Genomic DNA, 22,255 nt, shown 5'->3' with positions numbered 1-22,255 from the left:
GTGGAGGGTTGCAGCAACTCGGATAGGTAAGATCATGAGGCTAATCTTGAGTAGCTAAACTTTCAGTGAGCCCAGTCATAACTGGATGAGATGGTAGCTGAGCACAGAGGATGGAGGTCAACACTGTCACAGAATCCCAAGTATAATAACAAAACTGACTTTAAAAAATGTATAGATCCATAAATTCTAACAGATATGTAGAACTTTAACACCTCGAGCAGCCACTCCTAAACTTAAGATACAAAACGGATTCACATGTGTACATATATCTACTTTGTGCTATTGCTTCGAGGTTATAGGTCCCTTCCACTTCAGCCACCAAGAACCGGAAACTTCTGTAACTATAATTTTATTTATTTTGGGTAATTCCATATAAATGAAATGATAGTAGCATTTTTTTTTAGAGTGGCTTCCTTCTTTTAGTATAATGATTTTGAAATTCATCCAGGCTATAATGCACATGCATAGTCCATTTCCTTTTATTGCTGAATAGTAATCTCTAGCGCTTCACATATGTGGTAGTTACCTTCATAATTCATTCACTCTACTTCAGGATATTAAAATGGGATTGTCACCAAAGCAGGCAAGAAACGAACAGTACCAAGATATGAAAGTTTTAGTGTGGGATCAGTGGTGAGTGGAAGGGCATGAGTGCTGCAGAAAGTATTTTGATTTCCTTCACATTCATTTTGCCTTACTTTTAGTATGCCCTTTTAACCAAACAAGGCTAAAGAGATAAAATATCCCAATTTAATGAAATTTTCATTTAGAAGTTATATTTTTAGAAAAATAAAAATGCTAATGACACTACAGTTACCAGTACTAATATGTTAAGTCTTATAGATATGAAGTGTGTTTTAACTGCTTAAAAACAGAGACCTGAGGGAGAAAACCATGAATGTGTAAGTACCCTCGCAGAAGGAGAGCAGCAACATCCTGAAGCGGCTGTGAGTAGCTTTGGTTTGGGATTCACTGGCCTTGTTGACATTCTCCCTCCACGTTCCCATGGCTCCCTGGTGGCTACATTCTATGTTGAAAGTGGGTTAAAGAATCACTCTCAAACGAGTTGTAGGAGACAGGGAGCAGTAAGCAGCAGCAGCAGCTGCATGATGATAGATAAGTTTTCAGGGAAACCTTTCTGTTATCTCTCGACATGTCCCTTTCCATGCTCAGGCCCTTTGTTTTGTTTGTTACCACCTGAACTTAACCAAGGCCATCTGTAGGATCATGGGTTTGCAGCTGTCCATTGGAGTCTGGTAGGCTCATGACTGATACACAAGTGGAGGCAATGGCTGCCCTATCCTCCAGAATTCATCAGTAGTCAATAGTTCTTCAGAATTCATCAGTAGTCAAGACTATTCTTCAATAGTCAATAGGGCTAGAGCCCCTGGGGATCCGTGATTTCCTGTCGACAGCGCAGTGCAGTGGGCATGGCTGTCAGGACTGCCATGCTGTGTCACGCTTAGAAGACAGCCTGTGGTGGCCCTCTTTAACTTCCTTTCTGCATTCACATTCTTTCTGTCTCTTCTCCCACCATGCTCCCTGAATGAGCAAACATGTTTTAATATGGCATCAAACCGTTTCACAGAATATCTCCGCTCCAGAGCACATAATCCACAAACACATTTTCTGGAATTATTCTCATTCCTAGACTCATATAAAAACATTTTCCATAATATTTCATTCTGCCTTATATAAAATTTACATTTCAAACATTTCATACTTGAATTCATTCATGCTTTGTAACACTTTTGTGCTTGCAGGATTTAAAAAAAAAAATTGGTCATCTGTATTGCGGTCTTGTTTACCTGCAAAAAGAAAAGTCTATGTAAATAGCCTTTAGCCTTGCAGGTTGTTGATGTAGTTCTGCCCTTGGCTGATTGCTAGTGAAGTTCACCTGTGGGGACCCTGTGAAAAAGAAAACTAATGTGCACCTACTAACTCAAAGGTGATATGAAGGGAAATCTGTAATTTACTCTACATAGACTAAAATGGGCTTTATTTTTATAAAGGAAGAAAATGCTTAAATTCATTAGACAGGCTGTTAATCGTTGGCAAAGATAATATAAATCTGGCTCACGTAAATTCTTGACGGATTAAAGAATAATAATAATAAAAAAAAAAAACTTACAAAGGAAATAAAAACAAAGTGGTAAGAGAGCCATCTACCTGTCTGCATACTCCTAAGCCACAAGAGGCAGAAAATGAAAAGGAAATGTTCTTATACTGGAGTCGTCACATTTCCTCTGCTGCAGACAAATTCAGGTCAGAATTCAGGTGGGTTTCTCTATGTACGCAAATGAACGGGATAACTGAACACCATCGCTCGTTAATTCCTAGGATCAAAGGTCGGAGGATCCTTGAGATTCTCCCACACAGACATGTCCTTCTGGTTCACTGCCTGGTGGGGGCCACACAACATAGACCACTACTGCAGTCTCTGTACAGGACCAACTCTGTCCCAGAAGTAACAAAAAAAAAAAAAAAAAAAAAAAAAAATGGTTTACTCGACAGAGGCCACACATCTGTAGGAAATAACACCAGTATCAGCAGGAAGCGCGTTTGGTGCCATCACATTCCCATGTACCGTGAGCCAGGCGCCCTTCCAGGAGCTTTGTGCACATCAACTTAATTAACCCGCGTTGGCGACCCCCCGTGGTGGGCACTGTTGCCATTTTCATAGAATAGATGACAGAGCCGAATCCAATACTACAAACCTCAAGCCTTCTTGCTCCCTGCCATCTCAGGCAAACCCTAACCGTGTAGAAATTCATTTTCACGTTGCCAGGCGTGCATCCTTTACAAGAGATCCTCCTAGGGTGTCCAGGGGGGTCTAGAGAGGGGCTACACCCCGAGGTCCCTTGCCTCCCTGACTCCCTCTATCCTTGTCGCAAGGCTCCTGCGCGGTTGGCGGTGCCGCTGCTCCCCGCGTGCCGGGCTGGGCCTCAGCCACAGCCCGCGCCACCTGCTCCCGGCTCTGGCGTCCCCGCCCCGCGTCCCGCCCCCGCGCCGCGCCCGCGTCCCACGGTCCCTCCCTCTGGCGTGACGGGAGCACGGGCGCCGGCTGCCCGCGCTGCGAGCCGCCGAGCTGTCAGCGGGCGGACCAGCCCAGGGAAGCGGAGCCGAGAGGTAGCCAAGAGCGCGGTCCTCGCCTCCGGGGAGCCGGAGCTGCGCAGCCTCACGGTCCGAGTCCGCCCGGCGCCGCCGGGATGCTGCTGCTCGCCCTGCGGCGGGCACGGGCCAGGGGCCGGAGGCGACCGGCCGGGGGTCCCCGGCGCGAGCGCTCGCCACGCTGGAGCCCCGCCTGGATTTGGTGCTGGGTGCTCGCAGGCTGCCAGGCAGCCTGGGCTGGGGACTCGTCCTCCTCTGGCCGCCCGCTTCCTGCGTGCCAGGAGGTGAGCAGCACCCGGTCCCCACTTGGAGTTTGCGGCAGGGTGCGGGGTGGGGCGGCCGCTCGGACGCTGGCTCAGAGCGGCCACCACCTTTCTCGGGTTTGGAGGATAGGTACGTTCGTTTGTGTCCGGGGATGAAGTTGCTCGCCCTTCTTCTCTGGCATGGAGCGGGTGTGCAGGTTTGCTGTTTTTCTGGTGGTGTATATCTCTCCGCGCTGGTGTTTGGGGGTTTCGGAAGGACTTTGCGGCGCCCCCTTTGGAGAGCCAGGTCGCAGGACCTGGGGTAGAGGGAGAAATTTCAGGAAGGGGAGGAGACTGGGGAAGCCCTGCCCCGTGAGATTTGGAAAACCAAGGCTTTAGAGCTTTTCAGAGACCTACATACCGACCCTCCCTCCTCTTGCTTTCTCTGCTCCCATGTCTCCACAAAAGCTTTCACCCAACTCGCCTCTGCTCTCAGCTTCTAGATAAGGCACGGTGTGGTCTCTTGACATTCTGGCAAGGCACGGATGTGAAGGAGGTACAGAAAAAAGTACTTAGGAAAGAGGCGGGTCGGTGATGTAGAAAATCAAAATGGGCAGAGCAAATAGGCTCCTTTGGGGGGGATTCGTTACCTAGCTGGAGCCTTGTAGCTGTGTGCTTTTACAGCTTGAGATTACTGCTGATTTATAGCCAAGAAGCCAATAAATTATGGACGATTAGGTTTTTCTCCTGCTTTTAGGAAAACGAGACTTAGTGTGCCAAAAATTTACAGGGGGTGCCACTGGAAGTTGTATTGTGTGTTTATCTTTTCCTTTAATGCTCCAGAAAGTGCATCCTCTTAATGAAAATCAATGAGGGGAAGAGAGTAACATTTCTGACCTACTTTGAATGATCGTGTTGGAGAGCAGGTGAGGCGCACAGGCTGTTTAAGGAAGATTGCTAGGAATCAGGATGATGGGTTCTTTTTAAATTTATCCAGCAAAAATAGGTTAGCCTCTAGCTCCCCTTGAGAGGAAAGGGCAGATTCTGTTTTCTTGTGCATGCTGGAACTACTTCTGAATTAGAGGAGCTTCCTTTTAGACACCATCCATCATCGCATGCATTTTCATCTTCCTCTCCTACAGTGCATGCCTCAGGGCAGTCTGGAATGATGGAGAGTCAGATGGCGAGCTTGAGCATGAAGATGCAGCTGTTTTGTAGCTGGTGAATCAGGGCAAGGTCTTAGCAAACATCTGTGCTTAATTTCAGAGTGTACTAGTATTGGTTCAGTATGTATCCTGCCCACTTGTCACCTGGAATAATCCAGTCTTCGGGCTTCCGTAGAATTTGGCTATTTTGGACATCCACAACTGTTATGGCAAGATAAACTTTATTGTCCAGTTACCTAGTCTTAGTATGGAGATCATGTTTCTTTTCTGCGGTGAAGTTCTAGGTTCCTTGCAATATTAATTCTTGGTAGTGAAGAATCTGCTTGAAGGGGAAAGGTCAAGGCCAGTAGAAGAGAGGCTTCAACACCAAAATTTTTTTTTATTTATTAATTAAGTAATTTATTTATTTATTTATCCTCTACCCCAGGCTGGGCTTAAATTCCTTATGTTGCTGGTGATGGGCCTTGAATTTCTGATCCTTTTGCCTCCATATCCCAAGTGCTGGGGCTACAGGTATAGGTTGCCACACCCAGTTTATATGGTGGTGGGGATCAAATCTAGGGCCCCTTGTACTCTAGGCAAGCACTCTACCAACTGAGCTACATCCCTATTCCTAGACCACAGTCACACAGAACTGAGGCAAGGGGGTGAGAGAGTGTACGAGAACGCGATGCTCATCCAAGTTCCAGTTTTTCTTTGAATCAGCTCTAGAAATTGCATGCGGTTCATCCCTTTCGATCTCAATTTTGGATTTTTCCCTTTAAAAAATGAAAATAGAGAAAATAGATAGGAGGGTGCCACTGAGCCAGCTTGTGGCTAGCTGTGCTCTTAGAACCAGGAATGCCCAGGTCTACTTATATTCTTCCTGCAGACTGCCAGCAGTGTGAGACTAGTCCCTGTACATTAGAGGCTTCTCTGGAAATAAGAGGAGGCCTCCCAGGGGCACGATCTGATTGTCCATACCCAGACTAGCTAATCTGTACTCTTGATCATTGTTTCAATCTGCCTTTATTTTGAAGAGGAAAAGTGGACGTCTCGGACTTTTTGGGTGAGGACTTCCTGTTCTGGGGGTGTGAGCATATAGGAGGTCCATCTTGAGCTTAGCAAGTTCCTCTGAGAGACAGCTATTGAAGCCCGACCATAAGCAGAATAAAAACGACGGTTCTCTGTCCTGGCTGGCTAACTACTCCCTCTTCTTGCTTTCACCCCTGTATCAGAGTGACCTGGTGCTTGCCGCCTTAGTGCTGGGAGCCGGGATGGCCTCCTCAGTCCTGGGTTTCCTTAACATTAAACTGAATTACTGCTGAGCACAAAGGATAGCAGCACTGTGAGGTGGGGAGAGAGGCCTTAAATGAGGGCCTTTAAGGCTACACACTCAAGCCAAGTCTTACTAACCGGAGTGAAAGGGAGCATGGGAAAATCAGCAGGCTACTCGAAACCTCAAAACTTTGTCAACATTTTCACCAAATAAGCCACGTTTAATGAAGTTAGTTACAAGGACTGGTTTTTCTTGCCTCCCTGTAGAAGGAAAGAGACAGTGTAGAAAATTGGTCGGGGAGGAACCTGATGATGATTGCCTGAGATGAGACAAAGGTCCCTTCAAAAATACAACCGGGCAGTGGGCAGACGTTTCACCTTAGATTTTGTGGCAAATTGGACTCCAGAGTGAGGTTCTAAGTGCAGTGCTATCAAAGACCTTTGATTATAGAGCGGAAAGGGGGAGTGAAAAATGATTGCTTTCGGAAGTTTATGTGGAGACCAAATCAGCAGGGTGGAAGTGGAAGCACAAACAGGAAGGGCCAGTTTGGAAGAGAAAAATAAAAGTCAAGTCTATGTGCCCGCAGGTGAAGGGCGAGGATAGATGTGATGTTTTAAAATGATATCTGAACAGTAGAGGTATATGGGATTACTTGGGGTTTTGTATGAGGAAACACTTTCTGGGATTCTGTGCATTTGTTTTTCACTTGCAACCTGACTCCAATAAATGACCTATTTCATCATGAGAATGTGTGATTTATTAAAGGGAAAATTTGTATCAGTGTGAGAATTGTTATATTGCTAGATTAGTGTTATATTATTATATTGCTAGATCAGGTCAATGCTGATTTTGCAGGAAACGTCTAGAGAGAGGCTTCAAAGGCCCAGGCTCATAGCTTAGGCCTACACCTGTGAATTTGAGTGGGATTTTTGACTAACTGACTAATTGGACCTATTAGGGCAGCCAGAGGAAAAAAGGTATCCAGGCCAACAGATGATTCAGAGTTGCATTGAGATATTAAAAGAGCTCGTGAGAACAGAAAAGAACAGAACTAAGTGGATTGTGTCTACATTATTTAAATCTGATAATTGTAGTCACAAGACTCTTAGTTCACTGCTCTGAAATCTTGCACAATGTGATTCTACTGGTCTCTGAATGCTTAGTGAATGATGAGCGTGGCTAACAGTTTTTATTCTACCAACATGTATTCAGTTTATATTAGTCAGCAGGCAAAAATGTCATGACAAATATTACAAAATAAAAAAAAGCATAAAAATACAATCTATATGGGTAAGGATGAGGCAGATATATAAACAAAAAAAATGTAAGTGAGGGATTTGGTGCCACAAGATACACAAATGGCACTAGAACCCATGGAGAAGGATTAGAAAAAGCACTGCCAAAGAAGTGAAGAGGGCTTTGGAGATGAGCAGGAATTTTCCGAGAAGACAAAAGTCAGATGTTCATATGGCTCCTTTGAGGGAAAGGACTATCGGGTGTAGAGCACAGATCGAAAAGCAGCAGAAACATAAAGCTGTATTGGGTTATAATGGGATTACAACTGGAATCGAGTGAGCAGCAAGACGTTTCGTGTGCAGTGGATCTGAGAGGCACAGGAGCCTGTTCACGAAGGATCTTATGCCGTGCTAAGAAGCTGGTCTTTATTTGACAGGCAGCTAGGAGCAAGGGAAGAACTTAAACATTTAGTTTGGCAGTAAGATGGAGGCTAGATTAGAAGAGTGGGAAATGGAAAGGAGTGAGACCTGCAGTAGTCCAGGAGGAGGAAGGCAGAGCATCAATTAAAGGGTAGCCATGAAAGTGGGAAAAAGCGTGATTAGAAGATTGAGGGGAGGTGGTGAGTGAATGAGGGGATCCAGCCTGATTAGGGAGAGGTGTCTATAACCTCAGGATTGTGAGGAAATTAAGGGACTTTGTGTTTCGAGGAACTGATCTACATAGAACTGTTTAGCTGGCAGCCAGGGATCAAGCTACAATGCTTAGGATCATGGTCTGGGCTAGTATGGGAGCTTGAGAATCACACGGATAAAATGAATGGGTGAAAGGATAGAACTTAGGTTTTACCAACTCTAAATGAAGCAGTAATGTTCACAAAGGAGACAACAAAACAATGGCTAGACCAGAGAAATATGAGTTATGAGATTTTGAGGAAACGGAGAAAAGATTTTGAAGAAGAAAGGGGTGTCAGGTGCCCTACACAAGAGAAAATGGACAGAGGGCATTTATTTGGCAATTATGTTGCTGGTCCTCTGTGCCAGAGCGTTTCTACCAGAATCAGGTGGGATGGGTTGATACTATCTAGCAGAAGAGGCAGGGTTATTGGTGATAGTGATAAAGCTTCCCAGGCTTGGGAAGTTTTCAGCATTTCCAAGTTCCATATAAACCAGGAAACGTGTACATGACTACGTGCAGGAGGCTTTGGTCATGAGCTATGGGGGAAGTCACACTGTCACTGAAGGAGACAGGACTCCACCTTTGTTGTCACACAGTTACCACAATTATTTTTGCTTGTTGGGCCTGGGGAGGTGAGTTTTCCATTTCAAGTTTTCATGCTCGGAACCATTTTTGATGTTTTAGGCAAATGTCAGGAAGTATTCACACCATCAATATTTACAATGTAAAACCCAGAGTTGATAGATCTGTGAAGCGTCATATTTTAGCACAAGATGGAAATAGCAGCACAGAGTACAGACAGCGGCATACTTTCCTAGCCGTGCTTTCTTCAGCGGTGTTTGGAATTCGTGCTTTTGATTGTCAGAAACTTTCCAAGTCCTGGCTGTATTTTATTTTCCATGGAAGGAACCACTGATACTTCTTTCTTTACTGCATTTGTTAATATAACAATTCAATTTTCAATATGTATATGTGTATGTATTATATAAACACACATATACAGTACTTAGGTACCAAGTAATTGTAGTAAGATGATGAAAACATATGGCCTCTTCTTACACAGAGCTTTATAATCTTGTGGGGCAATTCGGAAACAAACCCACACATCATGTAATTACGTTTGCTATAAGTGTGATGGTGAGAACATATAGCCACCTGTGTTATATAGTGTTTTGTCATTGTGACAAAAATAAGAGAGGAACAGTTTACAAGATTTATTTTGGCTCATGGTTTCAGACTATGGAAATCCATTTCTTTGCTTTGGGCCTGAGGCAAGACAAAGAGAAAACTGTGAGTCTGGAAGTGCACGTGAGAGGAAGAAGTCCGTGTCAGACCTCATGGCAAAGAGGAAGGGAAGAAGGGAGAGAGAAGGAAGGATGGAGGGATGGAAGGAAGGGTTCAGGAACAAGGTACACCTTTCATCCACTTCCCCTGAGGAGGCCCTAATTCTTGCCAGCCCATTTAGCTGTGAACTCACGAACAGAGAGATCCATCAACAAGTTTAGCTCCCTCAGGATCCAGTCAGCTCTCTGTACCCACTGGGGATCAAACCTTCAACACATGAGTCTCCTGGAGGAATGCTTCATATCCAAGCCATAAAACCACCCTAGTGAGGAGCAAGAGGCAAGTCAGTATAATAACAGGAGCCTGTTGGCTCAAGGTCCCGGCTGCTGCTGATTGAACATCTCAGACAAATGAGGCTTCCTGTCCTAGATCAGTTCATGGACCTCCACTTACCTCTTCCTCGACCACAGAAGACAATGGTCCTTTTCTCTTTTCTGAGTTCTAGTTGCAGCATCTTTTTTATTTTCTGGCAACTACAGGTTTTCCCATAAGTATTGTATGCAGGAAGCTGCCAATGAGGGAGAGTGAGTTGTATCCTGTAAACAGGGCACCTAGCTGAGGAGCAAGAAGGAGCTAGAATCCACCCAGAGCTCAGCATGATAAACCCTGTGCTCTGACACCCAGCTGCATGTCTGTGGAAGGTCTGGAGGAAGGGATACCTCCTTCCAAATCATATGTCCAGAAGGGGCCCATTTTCTAAGTTTTCTAAGCAAGGATAGCATATGCTTTAGCAAAGACATATTTCTCCCCAAGTACATAGTATGCTCACTGAGGCAGAGAATTACATAATCTTACTCAGCAAACAATGATTGAAGGTATTTTTGTCAAAAGCACTTTGGGATTATAGAAATAAGTAAGGCATAGATCTTCCTTGGAAGCAGTAATCACTGCCTTCAAAAGAGAGTAAGTAGTTAGCTTTGCTTTTTCAATTACATGAAGAAATAGATTTTTATGGTGCAATTAGTCATAATTGACATCCTCTTTCAGTTGTACCCAATTTAAGACAGAAATAAACACCCAGCGATCAGGATATACTGGGCCTTCAGTTTAAAATTCTGGGGCAGAAGAGATGATTTTATTATTTTTATTCAAAGCTTTGCTACTAAAGACTTGTTTCTTCCCCTTGGTCAGTGGTTCTCAGAGTGATTCTAGGACCAGCAACGTTTAACGTTATCCCGGAACTTTTTAAACACACAACAGCATCTTGGGCCCTGGCCCCGTTCACAGCAGTCTCTGCTGTTGTCAGCCTTGTGGGTAATTATGGTGCACTCTGAAGTATAAGGACCACTGCCTTTGGAAGAAAGCAAGGAATACAGACTTTGCTCTGAAACGGGGGGGGGGGGGGGGTCGGGAGAGGGGGAAAGACAAGTTTTGTCCTTGACCCTAAAAATGTCCTCGACCCTTCACCCTAGCCAATTTCCTGCTTCTGCAGAACACCGCAGAAAGCTATGAAGTACAGTGGACCATGGGATCCTTCTGTTCTCAGGAAGCGCCTTTGTGGACATTGCTCAGTTTTCTTCTGCACACCAAGACTCGGCCACATGTGGGTCAGGAGACAGGACATAACACTTTCTAGAACTTCGAACCTGACAGGAGAAGCACTATGGAAAGGTTTAAGCACCATACCCAAGATTGGCATTAGATTAGAAAGAGCTGTAATGGTAAGCGGAGGGCATGGTCAGCTTTCCTGGCTAATGTTCTCCAGTCTTTGCTACTTAAACTGTAGAGTATCTTCTTGAATTTTCAAGAAAGAAACCGTTTGAGGGGCTGGATAGTCAGCTCAGTGGTTAAGAGCCTTGGCTGCTCTTCTAGAGGACCAGAGTTCAATTCCCAGCATCCACATTGCAGCTCACATTTGTCTATAACTCCAGTTCCAGGGGATCTGGCACTATAAGCAAAATACCGATGTGCATAAAAAGAAATAAATTAGAAAAAGAAACCCTTTGAAACCTGGCTGATGTGACCTTGAACAACCTTTGAGTACTTGTCTAGAAACAGAGGTAGTAAATCCTGCCTCATCTTCATTTGGAAGTACTTTGTAAATTAGAATGCAATGAATGACATCAGTTATTACTTTCAAATAATTGAAGAACAGTGTTTTTAAGGGCTGGAGAAAGAATTGGAATATACATAGGCAATTTTCTTACTGAAGTACTCTATACTTCTCTCTCTTTCTTTTTAAAAAAAAAACAATGGAAGTTTGGGAGTAATTATTCTGTAATCACAGAAATTTACCACCACACTTACTTTTTTCTTTCCTTTTTGGTTTTTTGAGACAGGGTATCTCTGTATAGCCTTGGCTGGATTCACTTTTGTAGACCAGTCTGGCCTCCCACTCACATCGATCCGTCTGCCCCTGCCTCCCTGAGTGCTAGGAGTAAAGGCATGCGCCATCATGTTTACCCACTGTAGTCCTCAGCCTTCGCTGGTCCTCTCGTCCTCCTGACTGCCTTACGCTGCTATGTTTCTGGGTTCAGTCTTCATCCTTCCGTCTTTCCAGTCCCTCTCACATTGGTGGCAATGTTATCCGTTACTGAATATTTCAATTCCACATACATGGTAAGAGCTCTGAACTTTATGCCTTTTGTGTGGCTCTGCTCTTGAATTCTAAATGAGCAGAGAACCATTGTCGCTGCTGGGCTAGCTGCCTCAAATATGACGGATCCCAAACTGAGCCCTTGATGTTTACTCCAGGCCTTACTCTTTGTAGTTCTCCTCACTTCATGTAACGGATCTCCTCCCTTCCAGGAGCGCCACCGACTTCCCTGTCCCTCATGTGCTGTGTCACATCTGTCAGCAGCTTCTCTTGTCTGTGATTCAAATGCTCTCACCACTTGTGGCTTTCGGGCCAGTGGTGGTGTGTCTTGCTTGAGCTATTATAACTTCCCATCTTGATGTTACATTGAAGTCAAGGCATAACAGTCAAACATAAATTAAATTTTAAAAAATGAATTCAGTTTGACGCTCAGAAAATTTTAGATCAAAAAAATGCTCTGCTTCCCAGGTGAAAGCTTTCATGTAAGTACTTATAATATTGACTTATTTCTAAAATGTCATCATCTTTATTAGAAACACTTCCATGTGAAACATACTTAATATCGCGGCAATTCAAGTGCCAGAAAATACTGGATTTAAAATATAACTTACTATACTAGACCACTTAAAAGACAATCATTCATGTCACTGACATTTGAAATATAATCATGACAAATGAATGTTTTGCTTATCTTTGATGGGAAAGCATAGAGGCTGGCTTGCTGGTCCTAAAGTCTTTTAGTAAAATAGATAAGAATTTGTACATGCTTAGAGAAAGAAAGATTGGCCGACTACCTCTGTGATAACTTTATATTTTTTCCAAGCCTGTTTTACCTACTCTTTCATCAAATAAAATATCAAAGTTTTTAAACTTCAAATTTAAAAATCCCATAAATTAAAACAAAAGAAAAGATGGCTTTTCTATACGAAGCCTTATAAAGCTTCATTCAGCACCAAAGCTGTATGCTGGCTTTTAGGTCTGAGGTCGTCAGCTGTCCATCAAAGTTTTTGAGGAGATCATCTTGAAGGAGAAAAATGTTTATTTTGACAGTGGGTTTTAGAGATTTTGGTCCATGGTCAATTGGTTCTGTTGCTTTTAGGTTTGGTGAGGCAGAGCGCCATACAGGGATGGAGGGGTGGAGTTAAAACATATGAGGTCACTCACCTCATAGTGTGCTTGGAAGAGGGGCATGGCACCACCAACACGGGTGTCTAGCACAGCTGTCTAGCAGGGCATTCTTGATCTAAACTATAGCAAGGGCTGAACATAAAATGGCCCTGACAGAACTGGTAATTTTACCTCTTTATCTTTTTTTTTTTTAAGTTTATTTTGTGCTACTCTAAAAATATATCCGAGAGGATTCTAGAATCTGTTAGATTGCCAACACTAGTAATGACAGAAGGCTAAATTAATGCATGTATCTTTCTTTTTTTTTACTTTATTGAAGATTATTTGATGCATGCTGAACTGTGACTATTTGAAGTGTTCTATTTCATCGTTTTTTAACATATTAAATCTGTGAAACTATCATCATAAGATAACTGTTTCCCATGTTACAAAGGAAATTCCATTTTTCTTGCAACCTAGCCCTTCGCCCTCTTCCCAAGCAGGCACTTATCTGCTTTTGGTAATTACAGTTTCATTTGCCTTTTCTAGAAATATAGGTAAGTGCAATAATATGATATGTACTTTATTTTTTTATGGCAAGTTTCTTACACTCAGTGAAATGATTTTGAAGTTTCTTTACATCACGGTGTGCATCATTTTTTCCTTTTTATTGTTGAATTGTATTTTATTATATGATCATATTCATTTTCTTACTTCATATATTTGTGACATGTTGCAGTTCTAATCATAGGACTTGACATCATTATTATATTATAATAATATAATCTGTGAACATTGAGGGCAAGTTGTGCCTGTGCTTGCTAAATTGTTTATACAAAAGCAGCCTCTAATGTAATAACAAAGCCATTGGGATGTTGGAATTTTGAGACATTTCTGGAGGTTATTTTCTGCTTCATCAGTGGTTAGTGCTATTCAAATAAGTCTTGATTTTGAAAGACTAACTATTCCAGAAGTCAATTGGATATGATTGTTGTTAGGTTCTGTTTTCAGTTGTCTATCATCGTTGATATTTTTCGGAATATGAGTCAATTTTTTGTTTATTTTTTATTTTTTGCATTTGCTATAATTTTTGACATACTTAGCCTGATCTTTGCCATGATCCTTAATTACCAGCCACACCACTGCCGCCAGCGTCACCATTTGCCCTCTTTATAAGGTTTGCAGACGCCTTCCCATTCTATTAGTCACTTATCAACTTCAATTGGGGTGATCTCTGGCTCTGCCCAAAGTCCTCCACTGACCTGACATACTTAGGTTGTCAAAATTGCATGAAATCACACAAAGGTGGACTTGACGTTTGCCTAAGGCTTTAACTGTTTTGCCATGTCCATAGGCTAGACCACCATGGATAAGGAGGTCTTCAGTCTCTCTTGTAAAACAATATTAATATCTATTATAGCTCTAGTAACAATGCTTTTTGCATAGCCATAGTGGTGGGTTATGAGTGGAGCCTAATAATAATATCAATTTTTGTGTGTGTGTGTAAGAGAGAGAGAGAGAGACAGACAGACAGACAGACAGCACCAGAGGTTGATGTTGGATGTCTTCCTCAAGTATGATGTCCAGCCTCAGTTAATTGAAATGGCAAAATATTGTATCCTTGAACTCTGTCTCTGGGTGAGTAGGCTTAAAAGAAAATTTGCTGTTACTCTGAATGAACGAATCCGTGTCTTCCAAAGTACAAGTGGGAAAAAGTACAAGCTCTCAGACCACTGGTTTTGAGGCTGTAATGAAGATTTGCTTTATGTCCTGGTAACAGATACTTACAGACTCTTCAAGGACAAGAGCAGACTGTGTTAACTGAAAGGACAATTACATGTATACATTACTAATCTAAATTATAGTACTATAACTGCAATGAGATCATTAGGTTTGGCCGAGCTTTAGTTGGGTTTTCTGTTTTGGGGGTAAGTATGAGAATTTGGCTGACTAATTTGTTTACATGTTGTTGTTTTTTTTTTTAATCCAACTGCTTATCTTCCCAATAACCATCATATATGTTCTCCTTGAGTACTTTGTAGATCAAAGTAACATGGTACTTCTTGCGTAGTTCTTACATCCAACCTTCTCTGTCAAGTTCTCAAAGCTCCCTGAATTATGAAAGCAATCATGAAAAAAAAAAAAAAGACAACCATTTTCTTTAAGGAGAAAAGAGAGAAGCAAGTGTCAGCATGATTACACACTAGAATTGTAGATCAGTAAGTTATTTCTAGTTTAGGAATGTCTGCTGAGAGAGCCCAGAGGCTGGGAACCAGCTTGCAGGCATGACTAAGAATCGCTTGCCGAAGTCTAGCAAGATGACTGAGCAGGGAAAGCTGTCTGTCACTGAGCCTGACAACCCAAGTTTCATGCCTGGCACCCACATGGTGGGGAGGAAGAGAGCTGGATCTTGCAAGTTGTCCTCTGACCTCCATAGGAGCATGTGTACACACACACACACACACATAGACACACACACAGACACACAGACACACACATGCCCCCGTTGTCCCCCCAAAGAATCTCTTGTCCAATGTCTGTTTCAAAGTATCATTCATTTAACACTGGCTCTCCGCTAGGCCATATGGTGTTCATTCACTCTCCCAACAAATATTTGTTCAGCCCTCTTTGTATTTGTCGCTGGGATAGATAGCAGGATTATGCCAGAGAGCACGAATAAGGTTTCTGTTCCGATGGAGTTTTGGGATTGGGAAACTGAGATAGTTAGGGATGACAGCAGGCATTAGGTTCAGAGGGGCTCAAGAGGGCAGGGATGTCTGAGAAGTCAGGGAAGGGCTGCTCATGGTGTGGGGCGTTAGCACAGCCTGAGTAAAGGGAGGAAGGAAGGCGTGCAGACACCTGGGGAAGGAGTTTCTTTGCACAGAGAACAAGGCTAAGCACCCACATGACTTGTTCCAAGAAGAGTGACTCACTGGGGCTTGAGTGGCATGAATAGGGCACGCATGGCAGGAGGGTAGGAACACACGATGGGTGGGCATGGGCACACCTTTTGCCTTTTATTCAGAATGAAATGAAAGCCATGGGGGGCTTTGGGGGCAGAAGTTACACAAGTTTTATGTAAAAAGACCATTGTATGTAAAAAAAAAAAATCTTGAAAGAGAGAATAGGCTTTACTAAGATCTGTTTTGGGGAGTTGTTAGCTAGAGAAAGAAGGGTTCAGGGACCAAACATTGGCAGCCCACTGGGAGAGTTGGGAGCTTGATGGAGAGGGCTGACCCAGAGGCCAAATGTAGCGTGTGCTGGAGAACAACTGTCAGAGTGATTCAGGCATTATTAGACCTAGTGAGTGAAAGGAATGCTGAGAAAGGAGATCCTCAAGGGTCGTGAGGAGTTCTGCGATTTGCTGGCTAGTTTTATGTCACCTTGGCACAATCAGGAGTCATTTGGGAACATGGAACCTCAATTGAGAAAATGCCCCTAGCATACTGGCCTGTGGGCAAGCCTATGGTGCATTTTCTTGATTGATGTAAATTTAGGAGGGCCCACTTCACTGAGGTCCTGGGTGTTTTAAGAAAGCAGCTGAGCAATAACATGAGTGCAAGCCAGTAAGAAGCATCCTGCTATGGCCTCTGCATCAGTTCCTGCCTCCAGGTTTCTGCCCTGCTTGGATTCTTGCCTTGCCCTAACTTCTCTTGGAGATGGACTATGATGTGGAAAGGCCCCAAACTGCTTTTGGTTAGGTTTTTTTTGTTTTTGTTTTTTTTTTTTTAATCACAGCAATAGGAGCCATAACTAAGATACTGATTGAGGAAAAACCTGATTAGAGTGGGCCTGGGAGAGATGAGAGAGAGAGAGAGAGAGAGAAAGAAAAGAAAGGAGCCAGACCATGACAGAGGCAGCTCTCTGAAGGAGCTTTGTAATTGGTGGCAAAGTGAAAGTAACAGTGGATTGCTGAGTAGTATTCCATTGTATAAAAATACCACAATTTCTGTACCCATTCCACCGTTGATGGACATCTGGGTTGTTTCCAGGTTCTGGCTATTACAAATAGAGCTGCTATAAACATGGTTGAGCAAGTGTCCTTTTTGTGTACTTGAACAAACTTTGGGTATATACCTAGCAGTGGTATAGCTGGGTCTGGAGGAAGCACTATTCCTATTTGTCTTAGAAAGCGCCAGATAGCTTTCCAGAGTGGTTGTACCAGTTTACATTCCCACCAGCAGTGGAGGAGGGTTCCCCTTTCTCCACAACCTCTCCAGCATGTGTTATCGCTTGAGTTTTTCATCTTGGCCATTCTGATGGGTGTAAGGTGATATCTCAGGGTCGTTTTGATTTGCATTTCCCTGATGGCTAATGAGGATGAGCATTTCTTTAAGTGTTTTTCTGCCATTCGATATTCCTCTGTCGAGAATTCTCTGTTTAGCTCTGTTCCCCATTTTTTAATTGGATTACTTGGATTGCTGCTTTTCAGCTTCTTTAGTTCTTTGTATATACTGGATATTAGTCCTCTGTCAGATAAAGGGTTAGTGAAGATTCTTTCCCAATCTGTAGGCAGTCGTTTTGTTTTGATGACGGTATCCTTTGCTTTACAGAAACTTTTCAGTTTCATGAGGTCCCATTTATTGATTGTTGCTCTTAGAGCCTGTGCTGTTGGTGTTCTACTCAGCAATCAAAAAGGAGGAAATCATGAAATTTGCAGGCAAATGGCGGGATCTAGAAAAGATCATTCTGAGTGAAATATCCCAGAAGGAGAAAGACAAACATGGGATATACTCACTTATATAGACCTATAAGATATGATAAACATAATGAAATCTATACACCTAAAAAAGATAATCAATTGAGGGGACATGGGGTAAGATGATCAATCCTCGTTTAGAAAGACAGATGGGATGTGCATTGAACGTATGACAGGAGTCTACTGAGCGCATCTGAAAGACTCTAACTAGCAATGTTTTCAAAGCAAAGACTCATGACCAAACCTTTGGCAGAGTACAGGGAATCATAAGAAAGAAGGGGAGTTAGTCTGATGGGGAAAGGATAGGAGCTCCACAAGGACCAAATATATCTGGGCACAGGGTCTTTTCTGAGACTGACATTCAACCAAGGACCATGTATGGATATAACCTAGAACCTCCACTCAGATGTAGCCTGTGGTAGCTCAGTAACCAATTGGTTTCCCAAAGTGAGGGGAACAGGGACTATTTCTAACAGGAACTCAATGACTGGCTGTTTGGTCTCCCCACCCCCGAAGGGAGGAGCAGTCCTGTTAGGCCACAGAGGAGGGCTTTGCAGCCAGTCCTGAAGATACCTGATAAAACAGGATCAGATGAATGGGGAGGAGGTCCCCCCTATCAGTAGACTTGGAAAGGGGCACGGTGGAGATGAGGGAGGGAGGGAGGGACTGGGAGGGAATGAGGGATCGGGACATGGCTGGGATACAGAGTTAATAAAATGTAACTGATAAAAAAAAAAAAAGAAAGTAACAGTGGAGAAAGGGAGAGCAGATAGTGAAAACTATGTAGCAGAGCACACTTCACTGTTCCTAACACAAGGGCTTTTCCTAAGAGAAGCAACTCTAGCTTTCAGTTTATTCGTGACCTCTTGTTTAAGAATCTCTTAAAGTGACCTGTATGCACGATGGTGAATATCTTAAGAGATTAAAAAAAAAAAATCAGCCACTTCATGTGGTGTGATAGTTCCTTTTCTTTCTTGTTAGAGATATACTCTTGTATTAGTTAGATAGTGCATCTAAAGCAAACTACTATGGATGTGGCTTAAAGGGGAGGCTGGACATCCAAAGCAAGGCCTCTGTAGGGATGTTTCTTTCTGAAGGCTGGAAGAGGATCAGTCCAGGCCTCCCTTTTAAGAATGTGATGACCATTTCCCTAGTTCTTCATATCTGTTACCTTTAATACCCATCTCTTTGACTAAAGATAATCCCAATAAATTTGCTTTAACTTAACTAGTTCCCTGTAGTCCCCATCTCCAGTACAGCCATGTCCTGAAGCACTAGGAGGTAGGACATAATTCAAGGCAGGATTCCTCTCCCATAAGCTCATTTCTGAGGCTTTATTCCATTAACATGTTTGAGCTTTCTGCTGAGTGATATTGAGAGATAGTCACTGGCTATCTAGTCTAGTCTTCATGATGCTGGGTTTAATTTTGGACTTTTGAAAAGATTTTAAAAAACACTTTTTTTTTCTTTACATTTATTGTGTGAATGTTTAGGGTGCATATATGCCTGTATATTTTGTGTGTGTGTGTGTGTGTGTGTGTGTGTGTGTGTGTGTATGAGTGTGGTGCTTGTGGAGATCAGAAGAGGGCATCACATTCCCTAGAAATTGAGTTATTGATTTGTGCTGGGAATGGAACCCAAGGTCCTCTGTAAAAGCAACAGTTATGAGCTCTTAACTGTTGAGCCATCTCTCCGGTTCCTTATTTTGAAGGAGGAGATGGCCTTCCTGCTGTAACATGAATCCTTGCTGGAGCTGAAAAGATATTCCTCTCAGAAATGAAACATGGAATGAATCAGAGAGGTGGTGTTTTAATACTGTGAACAGGAAGTCACATTTTTCTTGGACTTCTGTTTTCTTCTCTTTTAATCCCATGTTTAGAATAGAGTAATCACTCCAGTAGTTGGAAACTTTCTCTACTTTGGAAAGAAAATGAGCTGAAGTGCCTTCACTGGGAATACTCTTGGGTTGAACCGTGTATATACCTTTTCTTTTTTTAAATATTTATCTATCTATCTATCTATCTATCTATCTATTTATTTATTTATTTATTACAATTTATTCACTTTATATCCTGGCTGTATCCCCCTCCATCTCCTCTCAGTCCTACCCTCCCTCCCTCTTCTCCCTCTATGCCCTTTCCCTAATTCACTGATAGGGGAGGTCCTCCTCCCCTTCCATCTGACCCTAGCCTATCAGGTCTCATCAGGACTGGCTGCATCATCTTCTTCTGTAGCCTGGTAAGGGTATAGCACCCAGGGGGAGGTGATCAAAGAACCAGCCACTGAGTTCATGTCAGAGACAGCCCCTGACTCTAAGGGGTACTAGGGAACCCACTTGGAGACTGAGCAGGGGGTCTAGGTCCTCTCCGTGCATGGTCCTTGGTTAAAGTATTGGTCTCTGCAGGACCCCCTGGGCCTAGGTTTTTTGGCTCTGTTTGTCTCCCTGTGGAGTTCCTGTCCCCTCCAGGTCTTTTTATCTCCCTCTTCTTCCATAAGGTTTTCTGCACTCGGCCCAAAGTTTGGCTATGAATCTCAGTATTTCCTTCAATACACTGATGGGTAGAGTTTTTCAGAGGCCCCCTGTGGAAGGTTTCTGTCCTTCTCCTACTTCCAATGTCTATCCTGTTGGCCTTTCTGAGTGAGGTTTTAGGCTCTTCCCTAAGGTCCTCTGTTGGAGAGGATGTAGAGAAAGGGGAACCCTCCTCCATTGCTGGTGGGAAGGTAACCTTGTGTAACCACTTTGGAAATCAATCTGGTGCTTTCTCAGAAAATTAGGAATAGCGCTACCTCAAGATCCAGCTATATTATACCTGGGCATATATACAAACGATGCTAAACCATGCAACAAGGACATTTGCTCAACTATGTTCATAGCAGCTTTATTCATAATAGCCAGAATCTGGAAACAACCTAGATGTCCTTTAACAGAGGAATGGATGCAGAATTATGGTACATTTACACAATGGAATACTACTCAGCTATTAGAAACAAGGAAATCATGAAATTTGCAGGGAAATGGTGGGAACTAGAAAAGATCATCTTGAGTGAGGTAACCCAGAAGCAGAAAGACACACATGGTATATACTCACTTACAAGTGGATATTAGCCATGTAATATAGGATAAACATACTAAAATCTATAGTTCTCTCTCTCTCTCTCTCTCTCTCTCTCTCTCTCTCTCTCTCTCTTTATCAGTGTAGCAGCATAGTCTAGTTTTATCTGACCTGAAAGTAAATTACCCTAATTATGGAGAGAAATTACGCTTGTTATAAGAACTTGTTGTTGTCATACCAAGAAAAGCATTACAGAATTTACCTCATCTTTCTACATCCAGGTGTACAGTCCACAGAGAAGTTTCTGGCTCTTCTGCCCTGTGAGGGGTAACTTTCTTTAGAGTGCTGGTTCTAGTTGGAACATCAGCCATCATCCCGCAGCCTCATGGCCCAGTTTGTGACTGTAACAGTCATAACTAGAGAGTATAGGTGTCAGCCTGTGGGACCCATTAGCTCCTTTTCTGTGGCACAACATAGGAGATGCTCCTTTAGCTGTGGAACTTCTTCAAAAAAATTTTGCACATATTATGTCCTTAGAACCTTAAGGCCGAGTATAATACCTAAAATGAACAAAATATTTGTGATTAAGAATCACTCTCCCCGCCTCCATGGAACTGCCATGCTCAGTCCTGATGCAAGTTGATGAGCTGGGGTAGATGGGAAAGGGAGCTCTCTGAGGAATGAAGAAGGGAGGTAATGGGAGGGAGGGTGGGACTGGAAGGTGAGGATGGATGGGATTACGGCCAGGATGTGAGATGACTAAAAATAAGAATACATATAATATAGGTTCCTCACGGAATGGCTTTTAAATGACTTTCTGGCTTTGAATTATAATCTACACCACCATGGAATACATATTTTTGGGAGAAGCGTTTTTTTTTTTTTTTTTTTTTTTAAAAAACTTTGTAAACTTTGTTTAAATCACTAAAAATTTTACCTTTTTAAATAGTCTGAAAATGGCTCAAGAGATGAATTGTTCTTAGGGTAACATAGCAACAAACATTATCAGAGGTCACTCCACAAATGAGACGGGAGGTTTCTCGGAAGCCAGCGATGAAAGCAGGTCATTGCTAACGGGAGTTTTGCCCTACCCACAGTCTACCAGTCTACTGAAATGAATGGGAATTCGTATTTTTACTGTGAGAATAATGGGCAGAGGATGAAACTTTACAGTTTCAAGTTGGGGAGGGAACCCACAGTATTTAAAAATAGTTGGCCAAACAGCCTTTATAATCTGGATTATGCCAGTTTTCTCTTTCTCTGTAGATACATGTTTTGTAAAAAGCCATTATCACTTTGACAAAGCGATATTCATTTCATGCCTGTGAGCACCACGCAGGGATGCTGGAATCTGATCTCTGCAGTCGTGAAATCACCCCCTTCCAGCTTTTCACAGCCCTCACAGTCAGAGACCCCGAACAGGCATCTTTCCCTTCGTGACTTCCCAGTGAGTGCACCATGGAAAATACAAAGAACAGATGGAAGTGGATGTGTGTGTAGGTCTAGACTTGTGCTTTGCTAGACTGCTTTATTCAAGCAGATATTATGGGAGAACATGTTTGTTTAAGAGGTTTTTTTTTTTTTTTTTTTTTTTTTTTTTTTTAAGTTGTCCCAGCTTCTATTTTTCCTTTTTCCTGGCTTGGCTTGCCATAAATGAGCATGTTTATTTCAAGACACTTTGTGGAAACTTTCAGTTAAAAAGGTTTTTTTTTTGCCATGAATTAGACAACTTGTGTATATATTAATATGTAATATTAATATATAACATTAATATAATTATATATTAATATATCAATATATCTATATCTATCTATATGTATATATATAA

General features: G+C 42.6%; 1 protein-coding gene across 2 annotated transcripts in view; it reads left to right on the top strand.

The window, feature by feature from the left end:
• The first annotated feature begins 3,037 nt into the window (after positions 1-3,037).
• The window catches only part of Elapor2 (endosome-lysosome associated apoptosis and autophagy regulator family member 2), a 166,429-nt gene continuing 147,211 nt past the window's right edge, over positions 3,038-22,255 (top strand). Inside the window, exon 1 of one of the 2 annotated variants that reach the window (XM_021648343.2) lies at positions 3,038-3,395. In XM_021648343.2, coding sequence (XP_021504018.1) covers positions 3,210-3,395 — 186 coding nt within the window. In that variant the 5' untranslated portion in view covers positions 3,038-3,209. The remainder of the gene's footprint in view (positions 3,396-22,255) is intronic. The other variant, XM_060373975.1, reaches the window with a different exon arrangement.

The sequence above is a fragment of the Meriones unguiculatus genome, chromosome 21, assembly GCF_030254825.1.
Source record: "Meriones unguiculatus strain TT.TT164.6M chromosome 21, Bangor_MerUng_6.1, whole genome shotgun sequence".
In the NCBI taxonomy this organism is placed as follows: Eukaryota; Metazoa; Chordata; class Mammalia; order Rodentia; family Muridae; genus Meriones; species Meriones unguiculatus.
This window is presented reverse-complemented; position numbering and strand designations above follow the sequence as displayed.